The sequence below is a fragment of the Mesocricetus auratus genome, unplaced genomic scaffold (genome assembly GCF_017639785.1).
Source record: "Mesocricetus auratus isolate SY011 unplaced genomic scaffold, BCM_Maur_2.0 Super-Scaffold_100020, whole genome shotgun sequence".
Lineage (NCBI taxonomy): Eukaryota > Metazoa > Chordata > Mammalia > Rodentia > Cricetidae > Mesocricetus > Mesocricetus auratus.
This window is the reverse complement of record NW_024429201.1, coordinates 25,474,851-25,491,813: the sequence shown is the minus strand read 5'-3', so window position 1 is coordinate 25,491,813 and position 16,963 is coordinate 25,474,851. Positions and strand designations below refer to the sequence as shown.

Sequence of the window (16,963 nt, the reverse complement as noted above, 5' to 3'; positions counted from 1 at the left end):
ACTGTATACAGCATAGTAGACTGTCAGGTCTGAAGCCCTATGTGTAGTACAGTGAGATTGTGGGCTTTTGTTTCAAAGATAAAACTTGTGCTGAATATTCTGAAGCTTGTTCATGTTTTCCCCAGTCATGTTTCTGTTGTTGTTATTAACTGTGTTGAACTATGGCTGTCTTTTGTATGAGAGTTATGTAATCAACAGGAAACCATTAGAGATTAAATGAGTTTTTGCAAGTTGTTGCTTTCTTTGGTTTCTAGTAAAAAAGGGGGGGGGGGAATTGTATCTCAAACTGGAAGCTATATATTTAGTGCTAAAGCCATCAGATTATACTTGATGGTAAAAACCTTTCTGAACTGGGCATATGATATTGTGCCTGTAGTCCCAGGGTTTGTGGGTCATGGCAGGAAGCTCTGGAGTTGAAGCCATCTTTTGTATGTAGTGAGTTCAAGGAATGGAGTATAGCATGAGACCCTGCCCCACCTCCAAGAAAGGAAGAAGGAAACTTCACTCTGTTCCTGGCAACATACCTATACAGACACACATCTCTCTGAAAGTCAATAAAGGGTAGTTTTTTAGTTACTCTTTCCTCAGAACTAGGAAATAATCGCAGGGGGGAAATTAGTTCTTCCCTCTCCTTATTTTAAGTTAAATGTTGTTAAAGACATTACTTTACCTTTTCCAGGAAATAGAAAGGTTAAAACAAGAAATCGATAATGCCAGAGAACTCCAAGAACAGAGGGACTCTCTGACTCAGAAACTACAGGTGAGCTAAGTAAAAATGGTAATTGATTCTATACAGAAAGTATTAGTCATTCTTTCACATCATAATGGCTTTCTTATGCCTTCATTTTTATTTTTTTCTAGTACCTCTGATTTATGCCTAATGCCTGATGTTCAGTGTTGTAGGCTTTCCCTGATTACTTCATTTAGGTAGTTTGTAATCATTGGTGGTCATTTACAAATTGTTGTTAGTATAGTACTTTGGAAATTTCTGACTTTATCATTAAAAGTACCCTAAACTTAAGGGAAAACACCTCAGATGGATTTCATTTAGTATGCCAGGCTACTGTCTGAAATCTGGCATTCCTGTACCATAACGGGACAAAAGTCAGTGCCTTTTTCCTTTCATCTGCCTTAACCAGTTTTGCCTACTTTTCTGCATAGCTAATGTACTTCCTGATTCCAGTTGACATACATGCATCCTGTGTTGGTGGGAGTCAGATGCAGAAAGATTTTTCAAAACTCATTACATTACTAAGCTGCCTTTTGCCAGCTTAAGCTAGCTGCCTCAAGAAGGATTAGAAGCATGTTATTTTTTTTCTAAGATTTATTATGTATATAGTGTTCTGTCTGCATGTATGCCTGCATGCCAGAAGAGGGCACCAGGTCTTATTACAGAGGGTTGTGAGCCACCATGTGGTTGCTGGGACTTGAACTCAGGACCTAGAAGAGCAGCCAGTGCTCTTAACTGCTGAGCCTTCTCTCCAGCCCCTATAGGTACTTTAGAACAGAAACAACTGTGTTCACAAAGTGAGGAGTTTGTCAGAGGCATATGAAGAGAACCTGGAAGCCCAGGAGTAGAAGGAGGACCAGCTTATAGGAGGACTCAGCAATGTTTACTCAGTACTTGCTGTGCACAGTACAATGCAGAGGAACCCAGGGCTTGAAGAAAAGTAATTTGTGCAACCCATATTTAGATCAAGACAATCCAACTCTGATACCTCTGTCCTTGATCACTAAACTATGCAACAGTGGTGACCCTTCAGAAAGAAAACAGCCTTGGCCAGGCATAGTTTCATACACCTTTAATCCCAGCACTTAGGAGGCAGGGGCAGAAGGATCTCTGTGAGTTTGAGGCCAGCCTGGTCTGCATCTGAGTTTCTGGACAGCCAGGGTACACAGAGAAACCTTATTTCAAGGAAAAGCAGAAAAAAGAAGACAGGTTCCTTACTGGAAACAGCCCCCCACCCCCACCCCCTTGCTTTGAGTGTCACATCCCTTCAGCAGACTGAGAGGCGAGATTGCTTGTTTGCATCTGTCATAGAAAATGTTATTTCTAGATTTTAACTCTCCTTGTGGAGCACTGGTTCTCAGCCTGCATCTCTGTGTCCTAAAGATCGCTTACTAATGTGCGAAGACATTTTATAGCTTCATTACTAGGAGAGTGTTACCAGTACTTAGTAGTCAAGGCAGTGATGCTGCTAAACCCGGTTGATCATCTGGCCCTAAATGTCAGGGCTGAGGCTGAGAGGCCCTGGCAGGGCTGAGTATGATGCATGTAATTGGGGCTGGAGGGAAGAGGGTGGGTGGATCAAGACACATAGCTACAAAGTACTGAAGCTTCATTTTGTCTGATTCTAGTCTACTCTCAGTTACTGTCTATTGCTGTGAAGAGACACCATGACCAAGGCAATGTATAAAGGAAGCATTTAACTGGGGACTTGTTTACAGTTTCGGGGGGTGAGTCCCATCAGGTAGGGAATGTGGCAGCAGGCAAGCCTGGTGCTGGAGTAACTGAGAACTTGTTTACAGGCTGCCAGCAGAGAGTGATTGGCCCAAGAGCATGCCCAGTGACAAACTGCCTCCAGCAAGGCCACACCTCTTAGCCCTTTCCAAAACAGCTAGGGACCAGGCATTCACATATACATGCTGCCATTCTCACCCTAACCACTGCAAGGAGCTTGCAGTACTTTCCTAATGATTCTTTTTAAAACGTTTTTCGGTGTAAATTTTGGTCACTTTGACAGTGACCCCCTTCCAAAGAAAAGCTGAGATGTTTATTCCATCTTCATAGCATATCAAACATTAAACATCGATGTTGGTATTTCTAAGTGTGTTTTCTTGTCAGTTGAGTAATAGTTTAATTTTACAGCAGGCCCCTAAAATTGTTAACCCTTCTTTCATTTAATATCAAGTATTATCATGAAAAGTCTGCACGGGACATCTATTATCAAAAGTGTCAGTACTCGCCGGGCGTTGGTGGCGCACCCCTTTAATCCCAGCATTTGGGAGGCAGAGGCAGGCGGATCTCTGTGAGTTCGAGGCCAGGCTGGACCGACAGCCTCCAAAACAGAGAAACCCTGTCTCGTAAAACCAAAAGTCTCCATTAGAAGTCTAGAGAGCTAAGGCCGTCCTGCTCTGTGGTACTGGGAGAACTCCCACCACTGAATCGGAGGCATATATGGGTAGAAAACTCACAGCAGTTGCCCTTACCTGCTGAGCCATCTCACTGCCCTGTGACCTTTGTACATCTTCAGCATGGCACTCGTGCTTAAGAACACGTGGGCTGTCCTTGCTGCCAAGTCATCGTGTGCCTGACTTCTCCCTGCAGTCCAACTCTTAACTCTGATGTTAATTTCTCTGAGTTGGCCACTTAATCACTGCTGCTCCGATGCCAACTAAGTCCCTCACTCCCAAGAATGCTTTTTTCTGTTACCAGGCTTCATTCTCCATCTTGCAGTTACCACCATTTGAAATGATCATATTTATTTCCGATGTATTTTTGAATTTTTTATTTTGAAATAATTTTAGACTTAGAGAAAAGCTGCAAGAACAATCCGGTTATATGTCTTTCCCTTGCTTTTCCTAACCCTTAATATATTTGTCCTACTTGTTTTATCATTCTGTAGGCTGTCCCCCACTCCCTTCCTGCCTTCTCTCTCACTGTCCATATGCATCTGTATGTTTTGTTCCTTTTCTGAACTGCTTGACAAGCAGTGACATATATGCTTTTCCCTCTAAATACTTCATTGTTTCTTTTCTAAAACTAAAGGTCTTCACTTACATAACCATCAAAATCAAGAAATTATTTATCCATACCTTAGTCAAATGCCTATAATTATCTTAATCCCTTTTCTGACAAAATTTACAAACAGGTTTTCTGCCCAGTAATCCATCCATTCCATGATCAAATATTCTGTTTGCCATGTCTGTTTATCTTGGTGTTCCAGCTTTGGCCAAGGAGAGCCTCTTTGGCCAAGGAAGTCAGGACAGAAACTCAAGGGGCAGGATCCACGGAGGGGAGCTGCTTACTGGCTTGCTGCCCATAGCTTCTTCAACCCACCTTCTTACAGAACCCAGGACCAGCAGCCAGGGATGACACTACCCACTATGATCTGGGCCTTTCGTCATTGATCATTAAATGAGAAAATGCTCACAGCTGGACCTCATGGAGACATTTCCTCAGCTGAGGCTCCTTCCTCTGATGACTCTAGTTTGTGTTGAGTTGACCCACAAAACCACCTAGGTCACATACCCTGCCTTTACAAGGGTTCTGGGGATTCAAACTCCAACCTCACACTTCTGAGTGTTTAAACCCTTGTCCCAGTTCAGAATTTGTCTGAGTTTGAGGCCACCTGTTCTTTATAGGGAGTTCCAGGCCAGCCAGGGCTGCACAGAGTGCCTCTGTCTCAGAAAAGAAAGAAAAGGATGGGGGCAAGCCAGCTAGCCTATAAAGGCAGGGAATATATCTCAGTGATAGAGTGCTTGCCTAGCATATGTGAAACCCAGGATTTGCTTCTCTCGTACTTCCAAAGAACAAACAAACAAAAGGAAACAAAATCTGGGCTTCATATGTTCTTGTTGCCATTGCGACATGGTAACTTCTAGTCCTCCCTAGTAACCTTAAGTACAACCATATTGCACAATGTCGTTTTTAGTAGGGGTATGTGTGTGTTTAAAGCCTGATATTATCCTTATAGCTTTCTTTTGCAGTAGAACACTGTGCAGTGTTAGATGACAAATGATAGCTTTCCCCAGCCCCAAACCAACTCATTTGAATGTACACTAAAGATAAAGATCATCGTTTTGATCTGTAGCTAGTAGGTTTGGGATTTTTGTTTTTGTTTGACCATGGTGTCAATCAGAAACTGCCTTCTGTGCAATCTAGGACTGAGCAGGTGACATACTCTGGAAAATGGGAACTAGGTCTCCAAGTATGGAACTAGGGGAGGTTAGACCATTTCAAATTCAGCTGAAATGGTGGTTCTGTGGCACTTCCTGCTCGTCCTGAGGACCAGATCAGTTCCCAGCACCCAAATCACAAATCTCACAACTGCCTATAATTAGTTCTGGAGAATCTGACACCTGCTAGCCTCCACAGGCATCCGGTGTCAGCATATACATGGCACCCCTACACATACATATGGGCATAAATAAAAACTAAGAAAAATAGTTAGGTTGGTTTTCCCAACTGAAGGGGTCTCAGTTGGATAAATTATTCATTAAAATAGCAAATTTATTTGTCTTTATAGTCCATTGTCATCCTCCTACCCAATTCTTGATTTTAAATGTGTTAGTAATTACTGAATATATGAGAAACAGAAATGGTCTCAAAGACAGTACCAATCAAAAATGTATCTTCAAAGGCCTGTTAACCCCTTCAGTCTAGTGCCTTGCTGTCTCCCCACCTTCTCACTGCCTAGAATTCTGTCTCGTATAGTAATTAATCTCACGGGTGACCTGTTTGTGCTGTCTTTGTCTCTTCTTACGCAAGTGAACCAGTATATGTACACAGGTATTTCCTCCCTTTTGTAATACAAATAACATAGTCAAGATTATTCTATTATACTTTACATTTTCATATAAAATACATACTGAAAATCTTTGTATAAGTTTGTAGTGACTTTTTTTTTCTTTTGAGACAAGATGTAACCCTGGAACTCCCTATGTAGACCAGGCTAACCTTGAACTCATAGAGATAAGCCTGCAGTTACCTCATGAGTGCTGAGATTAAAGGCATGAGCCATCACCGAGCATACTTACCTGTTTCTGCTCTTAGTGGAGATGCCTCTCAAATTTTTCCACTGAAGGAAATACTGGTTTTAACCCTAAAATACAAATTTTTTATTTTTAATTCTTTTTTTAATTGAGGGTTTTTTTTCTTCCAATAGTGTTAAATTTTATTAATGGCTTTTTAATGACTATGACACTAAAGATAATCTCCCTAGATTCCTTTCTTCCTTTCTGGATTACTTGTTTTTTATCTCTATATTTTAAAGGGGTGTGTGTGTGTGTGTGTGTGTGTGTGTGTGGTGTGTGTGGTTTGTGTTTGTGTGGTTTTTGTGTGTGGTTTGTGTGGTGTGTGTGTGTGGTGTGTATTTGTGTGGTTTGTGTATGTGGTGTGTGTGTTTGTGTGTGTGGTGTGGTGTGGGTTTGTGTATGTGGTATGTGTGTATGTGGTGTGTGTGTGTGGTGTGGGTTTGTGTGGTTTGTGTATGTGGTATGTATGTGTGTGTGTGTATGTGTGTGTGTGTGTGTGTGTGTGCGCGTGCGTGCGCGTGCACCACATATGTGCAGGTTCCAATGGACCTGATGTTGCACCAGGAATGGAACTCTTAGCTGCTGAGCTGCCTCTCCAGCCCTTTCCATCCTCACATTGGCCATGAAGTTTTGGCACCTGCACTCACCAGTCTCGACTCTGTTACAGCCTTATTTTATATGCCACTTTAAAATTTTACTTATTTTTTTTTTTTACATTTTGGAATTCTTTATTTAAATTGAAAACAATCCTATTTTGCATACCAATCCCAGTTCCCTCTCCCTCCTGCCCTCCCATGCCCCCCCCACCATCTCCCCATCCCACCCCATCCACTTCTCAGATTGGGTGAGGCCTCCCATGGGGGATCATCAAAATATGTCACATCATTTGGGACAGGACCTAGACCCTCTCCCATGTGTCTAGGCTGAGAGAGTATTCCTCTATGGGGAATGGGCTCCCAAAGTCCATTCGTGTACTAGGGATAAATACTGATACACTATGAGTGGCCCCATAGATTGCTCTGGCCTCCTAGATGGCACCCACATTCAGGGGATCTGGAACAGTCCTATGCTGGTTTCTCAGCCATCATTCTGGAGTCTATGAGCTTCCCCCCTTGTTCAGGTCAGCTGTTTTGTGGGTTTCTCCAGCCTGGTCTTGACCCCTTTGCTCATCATTCCTCCCTCTCTACAACTGGATTCCAGGAGTTCCGCTCAGTGTTTAGCTGTGAATCTCTGCTTCTGATCCCATCAGCTACTGGAAGAAGGCTCTAGGATGGCATTTAAGGTAGTCGTCAATCTCATTATAGGGGAAGGGCATTTACGGTAGCCCCTCCACTATTGCTTAGATTCTTAGTTGCGGTCATCCTTGTGGATTCCTGGGAATTTCTGTACTGTCAGGTTTCTCGTTAACTGCTTGACCCTCCACCACTGGGAAAGAAGGCCCAGAGACCTGGGGGCACCCTCCCCACACCCCAAACCATCCAGCACCGCATGTGCCACCATTGGAGCCTTGGCCTGGCCCACACCAGGAGAGGAAGAATGACCACCTGAACAACAGACCCTACCTACACCAATTGGAGAAAAAGAGACCCTCTAAATCACAGGCCCCTCTTGCGCCCACTGAGGAAGAGATGGGTAGATGACAGTGTAAGAATACATTCAACAACATAAAGAGTAGTATGATCCCACCAGAGACTAGGAGTTCTACACCAGCAAGACCTGAATATCCCAACATTTTTTTCCTACATTTTAGCATAGATATATTGGTATTTTGCCTGCATGTATGTCTGTGATCACATGTGCACACCTGGTGCCTGTAGGGTCCATAAGGGGACTGGAATTAGAGGTGGTTGTATATATGCTGGAATCAAACCTATGTCCTTAGGAAGAGCAGGCAGTGCTTGTAACTGCTCTTAACTGTTCTAGTCCCTACTTGTCATCTTTGAGAAGTCTCATTCTAATCCCCATTCTCCTGCCTTGTTGCAGGTGACCCTGCTCAGACACCCCTTGTGGGAGGGGATGTCTTACCGCACCAAGGGCACAGGCACTAGGAGTCTGAGTAGCAGAGCGTGCTGAAGACTCGGTTAGGCCTGCCTTTATACCGGCTCCCAATGTCCCTATGGCTCAGGCGGCCTACTGCTGCGTTGTCCTTTTCTCATTGGTGTCTCTGGTGAGGTGTCTCTCTGTCAGCAGTCTCTGGGCATAGAGGCAGGCTTGGCTCAGGAAGTGCCTACTGCGCATGCTCATGCAGGCTGGCCTGGGCACCTGGGCAGGGGGACTGTGCCTTGGGTAGGCTGGCAGACAGTTTTAGTCTTGGTTTGCTTGAGTGCTGTGCTGAGGATTTTCTTTTATTTTCAATTTTTTTTTCTCAAAGTGGTTGTTGAAAGTCATTTTTCTCAAGTAATAGTGGGCCATTTTAATTTCCTTATCTAATTGGGCATGATGTATACCCTTAATCCTGAGTTCAGCGTATTTCTGTGAGTTGCAGGTCAGCCTGGTCTATGCCACAAATTACAGGCCATCTAGGACTACATAATGAGACCCTGTGTTAAATAATAGCATCAGCAACAATAATAGTATATATCCAAGGACTTTATCTTTTGGTTCTTGTAGGGTCTGAGCTCAGGGGCAGAGAGAGCCTCACTAAGTTTCCCTAGGTATCCCCAGTGGCAAAAGTTAATAAAATGGTTCACACATAAAATTTAAATATTCTTATATGCTATTTTTCTTCTGCAACATATTTAATATGTAATTGAATTTTCTTGTCTTCTGTTTCAGCCCTTTTCTGGTTTTTCTCTAATTAATTTGATTTTATTCTCTTGAACTTTTTATATAATTAAGGAGCAGTGAATGAATTTACAAGTGTTAGTAAAAACTTTTTTTTTCATTTTAGTAGGGCCCTTATACTTCATTTCTGATGGGGTTTTCCTTTTTTTTCCCCCCTGTTTCTTTCACCAATGTAATCAACTCCCCTGCTTTTTCAGTTAACATCCATAGTTTGGGGGAATTTTTTTGTTGTTGCTATCGTGTTTTGAGTCATTTGTTTTCATTTTATGTTTATGGGTGTTTTGCCTGCATGTTCTGCCTGTGTATCACATGTATGTGGCACCGTCAAAGGCCAGAAGAGGGCATTGAATGCTCTGGAGCTGGAATGGCAGACTGCTGTCCACTGCGTGTAGGTGCGTGTAGGTGCTGGGGACCAAACTCAGGTCCTCTGGGAGAGCAATGCTCTTAATCACTGAGCCATTTCGCCAGCCCTGAATCCTTAATTTGAGGTGCCTAATTCAAGTTCTTTTTTGAATACTTTTATAACTCAGCATGGAATATCATGTTAAGAATTTTTTCTGCTTTGTAATTGATTGGGGGAAGTTTTTGTTGTTTCTTACTAAATTACTTAGTATTTTCTATTGATAGTTTTATAAATGAACAGTTCAGTTCTGTGGACAGAATGGCAGTTTACGGTGATTTATAAATTCATGGTTCAAACAGCCTCTTTTGAGGGGCAGTAATAGAAAGGTTGTGTGTGTTTCAATGTTTTAATCTTTCTTTATATAACGGGAGCTTAACTTTTTTTGTCTTCTTTTGTTCTTTTCTGTACTTCAAGGCGCCTTGCCTTTGACTCTCTTTTATGAAGAGGTATTGCTTTGCAGTTAAGTCCCTCAAATGTACCACAGCTCTGTTGTACCAAGCCATCATTTCTTGTGTGGGTAGTCACAGAGGTCTTCCTCTTTCTGTCCCCTGCACAGCCCGTCCTCCCTCTGGAAAGGATTAGAGTGACAGCTTAAGAAACAGGCCTGCAGAAGTTGTTTCTTGGTTCTCTGACTGCCAGTGGTTTGACACTTGGGTTGTCCTCTGTGTTTAGTAATATCGAAGTCCTGAAATTTTCATAACTTTATTGTTGTTGTGCGTTCATATGGTTTGTAGAAGATGACTGGCAGATGTCAGTGTACAAGCTCTTACTGCCTTGTCCATTCAGAAATATCTTCTATTTCTTTCTTGCCAATATCTTCCTCTAGAAAACATGGTGTATTAAATAGGGACCGTTTTACCTTTGCTGAGTATTTATTCCCAGTGCCTAATAAAATATGTCTAACAACTAATTGTTAAATAACTTCTCCAAAATGCGTACATTTTCACCCATTTTTCTGCATAGAAATGAGTTGTTGATGCTTCTTTTATTGATTTAAATGTCCTGTTATGTTGAAAGTCTAATAAGACATCAATATATCTTAATTACAGACTTAAGCTGTGAAACAGGTGTCCATAAGAGAATTTTTGTCTTGCTTTATTTTTTTAGATTGAATGGTACAGGATTTAAATGTAGAGAAAATTAAACATACCTGGTCACAGTGGTTATAGCTATGTAATTTTTAAAATTTTCTGGAATGTTTGAATCTCTAACATATAACACATAGAATATGACCTTTGCCCAGTAGAATTTTGTACTTTGTACTTTTGGTTTTTGGCCTTTAAAGCCCTCTGAATCTGGCCTATAAAGTGCTCTTCCCTCCCTCCCTCCCTCCCTCCCTCCCTCCCTCCCTCCCTCCCTCCCTCCCTCCCTCCCTCCCTCCCTCCCTCCTTCCCTCCCTCAAATCTATACTGTGAGATTGGTGCCCTTCACGTGTCTTCAAAAACTAAGAAATGAAAGGACAAAAAGCCTACAATCCTATGGCCAGAGAGTCTGGGAAACAGAAACTTCATTTAGTGGCTGATCAAAGAAGAGGCAGACTCCCTTGGTTAAGTACTGAGCTGAACTCAAGAAAGCCAGTAACAGAGGGAGGACTGATGATCAAAGGGATTAAGACTGGGCTGGTTTAACCCCCAGAAACAGCTGACCAGACAAAGGTTAACTCTTGAATCCCAGGCATCAACCTGGGAATCCAGCATGGGACTGATCAAGACCCCCTGAATCTGGGTGTCAGTGAGGAGGCCTAGGGAATCTATTGAGCCTTGGGCAGCAGATCAGTACCCATCCCAAGTATACACACGGACTTTGGACTCCCATAGAACAATGTGAGGTGCACTCTCACCCTGAACTCTTGGGGAAGGGTCTAGGCCCTGCCCTATATGAAATGACAGACTATGGACACCCCCATGGAGGGCCTCACCTTCCCTGAGGAAATGAGGGGATATTGGGGGGGGTTGGGGGGAGGACACGGGAGGAGGGGAGGGAATGGGAGAGGGACCTGGAGCTGACTTGTGAAGCAACCTCGTTTCTTATCTAAATTTAAACTGGAAAATAAAATATAAAAAAAAAATGGTGGTGGAAGACAAGCTTGAGAGACAAGCACAGGCCACAAGGGAGCTGACCAGTGTGCGCAGGCCGAGAGAGGTGCTGGCTGTGACTTCAGTCACACCTAGTTGGCCCCTGTTCTCTGGGTTGTCCGCTCTTACCCTACAAGCGTAGTCTCTAAAATTAGATCAGTACCATCTGTATTGTGCTAGTGCTGTTGGTTATTTAACAGTAACATTCCTACAGAGACACATCTTGGAGTTGGACATTCATTCTAGAGAGTATAAGGCTCTTTTAACAACTGAGGGAATGTGTTTTGTATGGTTCCACTTAATATGTTTGGGTGTTTTGTTGGTTGGCAAGGAGTACAAGGGAGTCTTTCATTCCTAAGGAAGACTGCGGAGGGCAGACTGGGCTACGGCTGGGAAGTGGGCATGATGGTGAGTGACACTTGGTCTATTTCTGTAGCTGGAAACATTCTGTCCTAAGCTTGTTGCTGAAGTGCAGGAGAGGGCTCCGGGTAGTCATGAGTGGAATTTTTACATTTGATCACAGGATCTGTGCCTCCCTAATAGTTCACAGCCTCCCTGGATTTAGCTTCCGAATTTATAAATACTTATTTGTGATTCTTTTACTAGTTATCTTCACCCTGCAGATTACTCAAAGAATGATTAAAAACACACGTGGCCAACATTGAAGTGGCTAACACCAGCTAGAAAATACTTTGAGATTTGACCAGGTCTTTACTCTCTTCATTTATAAATTATGCATGTACTGTTTTTCTCTTAATTCTCCTATCTGGGGAGTGTTACAATGTTGCTCAAACCCTGTTAAGAATTGCTCCTGTGGAATCACGTGATTATGTTCAGCATTAGCAACTGTTACTTTCTTCAATTTTTTTCAAGTCTATTTACCCAGTCCTCAAGACTTCAGTGTTTTTATTACATTTATGTATGTATTATTTATTTATGTATTGTTATGGTGTGTGCTGCAGTGAATATGTGGATATCCAAGGACAAGTTTTAGGAGTCTGTTTTCTCCTTCTGCCTTGTGTGTCCCAGGGACTGAACTCATGTTGTGAGTTGTCATTGTTGTTGTGACAAGGTCTCACTAGGTGGCTCTGGCTGTGGGAACTCTGGCTGTGAACTCACAGAGATCTGTCTGCCTCTGCCTCACTAGTACTGGGATTAAAGGTGTGTGCCACTACACCGGCTTAAGTTGTGAATTTTGGAAGCATGTGTCTTTACCTGTTGAGCTATCTTTTTGACCCTAAAAATTATATTTCTGAGAAAATTATGTGAAAATTAATATGGAAAAATATTCATAATTCAAACATCAAAATTCTTTCCCTTTTTTAAAATAGGTCTTTGTTTTTATGTGTATGTCATTTTTCTCCTTCCTGGATTTTCATCATAGATTGTTAGCTTTATACTTCTGATACATCTTTCGTCTGCATGTATGTCTTATGCACTACATGTATGCAGTGCCTTTGGAGGCCAGAGAGGGCATTGGATCTCATGGAACTGGAGTTACAGATGGATGTGAGAGGCCATGTGGGCTCTGGGAATTGAATCCAGGACCTCTAGAAGAGCAAGCAGCCAGTGCTCTTAACCATTGAGCTGTCTTTCCAGCTATAAATTAGATTTTTTTTTCTTGGTTTTTGAGACAGGGTTTCTCTATGGCTTTGAAGGCTGTCCTGGAACTAGCTCTTGTAGACCAGGCTGGTCTCGAACTCACAGAGATCCTCCCGCCTCTGCCTCCCGAGTGCTGGGATTAAAGACGTGTGCCACCACTGCCTGGATATAAATTGGGTTTTTAAAACCAAAGTTAAATCATTACTCATGTAATTTTGGTTTTGTTATATAATTTTGCTTCATTATTTAATATTTGTCATGCTTAGAAACATTGTTGAAAGCCATTAATAACTCCTAAATAATCCTTAATTTGATAGCATTTAAACTATATCAAAAATTTTAAACATTTTGTATTGTGACAAAATTTTCCATATATATATATTTTTTTCCTCCTTCCTGGATTTTCAGCCTGGAGCTGTCAGTTTTATACTTCTGATTCATGTAGTTACTGTCTCTTACTTATAGCCTTTAGAGTTGAGCCATTGTGTATCCTTACATATACATCCCTTTGATCCTGAATGCAGGACCAGGATCAGTATCAGACAGTCTTACAGTCTCATTTCAGGGAGTTGCTTTTCTCTGAACTCTTACTGTAGAGTTACCTGATAGGAGAAAATACTTTCTCCTGCCTCTGCCTGCTGTCACCCGATTTCTCAGTTGCAAATGAGCAGCAGTAAAAGTGAGATGTAAATAATGCTCTGGTGGGTACTCTGCCTGTCCTGAGAAGTCCCCAATGCCTCTGCTGTAGTGAAGCCTGGTGTATTCACACTCAAGCCCTGGCTCTCTGAGATGGCTGGGTTCAAATCTCCTTAAGGTGTATGAACCTGAACGTCAGAGGCTCAGCCTGTGAGTCAGACTTATCAGAAGACACCAGGGACAACAGGAAGTTGTATTGATCTAAACACTGAACTGACATGTACTTGTTTTGTTTCTGAAGGAAGTTGAAATTCGAAATAAAGACCTGGAGGGGCAGCTGTCTGACCTAGAGCAGCGCCTGGAGAAGAGCCAGAGCGAGCAGGAGGCCTTCCGCAGTAACCTGAAGACGCTCTTAGAAATCCTGGATGGGAAAATATTTGAACTAACAGAATTGCGAGATAATTTGGCCAAACTACTAGAATGCAGCTAAGGAGAGTGAAATTTCAGTGCCAGTTGATGAAAAGATACTGTCTGTCTTCGTAGGACTGTTTGAGTTCTGCACCAAGATTGCACAAAATTTTTTGAATATCATCCCTCCAAGAGGAAGGTGTTTTGAAAATTGGAATTGTATATTTCAGTATAAATTTTAGAATTTAGCTTGTAGCTAGTTGGGGAGAAAAAGACATGAAAAACTTGAACTACAAATTACCTCCATGTATATTGGCCATAGTTAACTAGAAAGTTACAAGTAGACACTTAATGCAGTCTTTCCCCCCGATATTAGCTAATGGGAGAATTAACAATGTCTGGGTCCTTCCTCCTTTTTTTGTTCAACACAGTGAAGATTATCTGCTTTTTAAATTAATTTATTTATGATATCTACAGCTGTGTTTGTGCAAAAACTTAGTAATGAGAGCCCTGTCTTTTGTTGTTATCTGAATAATTTCTCAGGATATTTTTGCACTGCTGAGAAGCAGGGCCATTACCAATTAATTCTTGCCAGGTGTGGGAGAGAGCTCCGTCTTTAACGGAAAAGCCCTATAATGGTGTCTGCGGTTCCTCTGTGTACGCGGAGTCTTTCACTTGGGTGGCTCCTCCAGTACACTCTGCTGTTCTCCAGTCTGTCTGCTGTATAGTTTACCTTTCCATATTGATCCGTGTGTTTATGAAGAGATACTGTCTCCCACTTTATTCCACATTTTAAAGCCAATTAAACAAAGGCAGCTGAGTCCCTCAGATATTTTTCTTTTTAAATTTATAGTAAATTTGAAACACAGAACTGAAATACAGCAGTCCATCCTTTGTGGTTTAGGCTAGCAATGTTAAGTTATTTACAGAAAATATGCAGTTACACTTATTTATATATTTGGCAGGAAATCTTTTCTGAGTGATCAATGAATTTCAATTTATGAAAAAATAATGGCTATGGGGGCACTGTTTATTATAGATAATTTTAAGGTATATAGCTGATTTCAAGGAGGTCCACTTCCACCTAGCAGCCATCCAGAGGACTGTATCTAAATTGTCACCGTGGCAGATGGGTCTTCACTGAAACCATGTCTTCATTCAAACTTCACAAGGCAATATTTTGAACTGTTAACTAGGCGTTTCCAGACTGGAAATACCTTCATCAGGCTCTTCTTGAAGAGCAGGTTTTAGTGTCGTTTCGATGTAATTTTAAGACATTTAACAACATGCATTTCTTTATATGGTACATTTCTTTCACAAAGCTATTTTAAAAGCAAGCCAAGTGCTGTCTGCTCTGCCCGAGTCGGAATCGCATCGGAATACATATATTCTTACTGTACAATGCCTGTGATGTTGAAGAGGGTTCTTTTTAGTGTATGCTTGAGTACCTAACTCTGGAGTCAATGAATGCACTGATTTTTTTGTTTGTACCCCAAATGATTGAATTGTTAAGTACAAAGTAAGCAGACTAACCCATTCTTTTCACTCATAAACAGATTCTTAGTACTAATTTTGTTTTATATTTATGTGTATGTACGTAAATACGTACATATATATCAATTTATATTAGAGTGAAAAATAAATGGTTTGTTTCTAAAGTTAGTTTCTACAGTGAGGTGTCTCTGAAAAATCTGTATCAGACACTTAATCATTATGTATTATATGTCCTATATTATATGTCACATCAGTCACCCAATCTATTTTAGGGTATTTTTTCTTACCTGTTTATTATAGAGAGAATAATTTAGGTACATGTGCTCAGAGCTGAGATAGTTCTCTGATAAATCAGGTAATAAAATTTATGTGATGGATAGAATTTTGAAAACAGATATGATTTTATCTGAGTCTCTGAGTATCAAAGAATACCAGGTTTTAATTTAAATAGAGGACTAACACTAGGGTTCAGGGAATTTAGTTACAAAGAGTTTTAAAAAAAATCTAAAAAAAAAAACAGTCTAAGCTGTTGATACGGTAAGCGAATTATTTTAATGATGTAATAAAATATTTTTAAATTTTGGGATAGCGATCATTTAATGGGAAAATGACTCACCAAAATGTCTCCATTTGAATTGTACTGATAATGTGAGGCATATGTGTAATTCAATATATACATATACCTATATGTATATACAGAAATTATTTTTAATATTTTCCTACTGCTGTGAAATTTAAAATTGGAAATTTTGTGAGTGTTTTCCATGTCCAATAGAGCCTAATTGTTTCTTTTTTTAGTAACTTAACAATTTCTTGAGGGCTGCACCTATAACTTCCCAGCTTGTCAGTAGACATGTACAGTACTTGGGATAAGGTGGACACAAGTGCACATATAAATAAACCCTTCTTACGACTATTTCAAACATTCACTTACACTAGAGGAGCATCTAGAACTCATCGCCTCTAAGTCATAGGTTGTGTGCCTACTCTAGCTTTTTCCATTGCTGTATTATATAACCATTTGCATATTAAAATTTGATTTTCCCAGAGATTAATATTATATAATGTATCTATATTTAGATCAAACTGTGGTAACATATTGGTCAGAGCCTAATGTTGGGGACTATAGCCTGAACATGTGGACTTGCAGTGATACAGGAGGAGAGCAGAGGTCAATCCCATTTGTGTATACATTATTACAACTATGAAATCTTGTACAAAAGGAAAAACTGGAAAAAAACAAAAATACAGTTTTTATTTTGAAATACATTTGTTCTCTGGAGAATGTACTTCCTCTTTTTTTCTCAATCTTTTAAGGGTATTTAAAGCATTTAAGCAATGGCAGCATTTCCTTCAATCCTACAGGTGCTACTGGATTTTGATTAGTATGTGATGTTTTAAAATCCTGACTTTGACATAAAAGGTTTTATAAGTATTTCCCTGCCTGGAAAATTAGTTTTTATTCTCCTCTCCTCATTCCCTCCTCTCGCTCTGCCTCTCCAGACTAAAAATGAATATTCATGAAATTGCATTCTCCTTGTCCTAAAGGAAGTTTGCAGCACCATCAAAACCCTGATGCTTTGTCTCCTTTGAACTGTTGGGAGCAGTTAGAGAAGAACTTGTCCCTTATCTTTTCAGGTGACACTGAAATGGTAAGCCATCACATGACCTTCGAAAAGCCATGTCTTTGCTCTGTTGACATTAAATGTGTCCTTTAGCAGGTGTGTCTCTGCCGTCTGTGTTTCTGTCTGCCTCTGGAGGGTGCTCTTGGGTTGCTGCCCCCTGACCTGGACTGTCTCCAGGA

General features: G+C 41.0%; 1 protein-coding gene across 1 annotated transcript in view; it reads left to right on the top strand.

Annotated features, from left to right (window-relative positions):
* The window catches only part of Homer1 (homer scaffold protein 1), a 102,999-nt gene extending 86,405 nt beyond the window's left edge, over window positions 1-16,594 (top strand). Inside the window, exons 9-10 of the mRNA XM_005065653.4 lie at window positions 680-760; window positions 13,559-16,594. Coding sequence (XP_005065710.1) covers window positions 680-760; window positions 13,559-13,747 — 270 coding nt within the window. The 3' untranslated portion in view covers window positions 13,748-16,594. The remainder of the gene's footprint in view (window positions 1-679; window positions 761-13,558) is intronic.
* The last annotated feature ends 369 nt before the right edge of the window (window positions 16,595-16,963 follow it).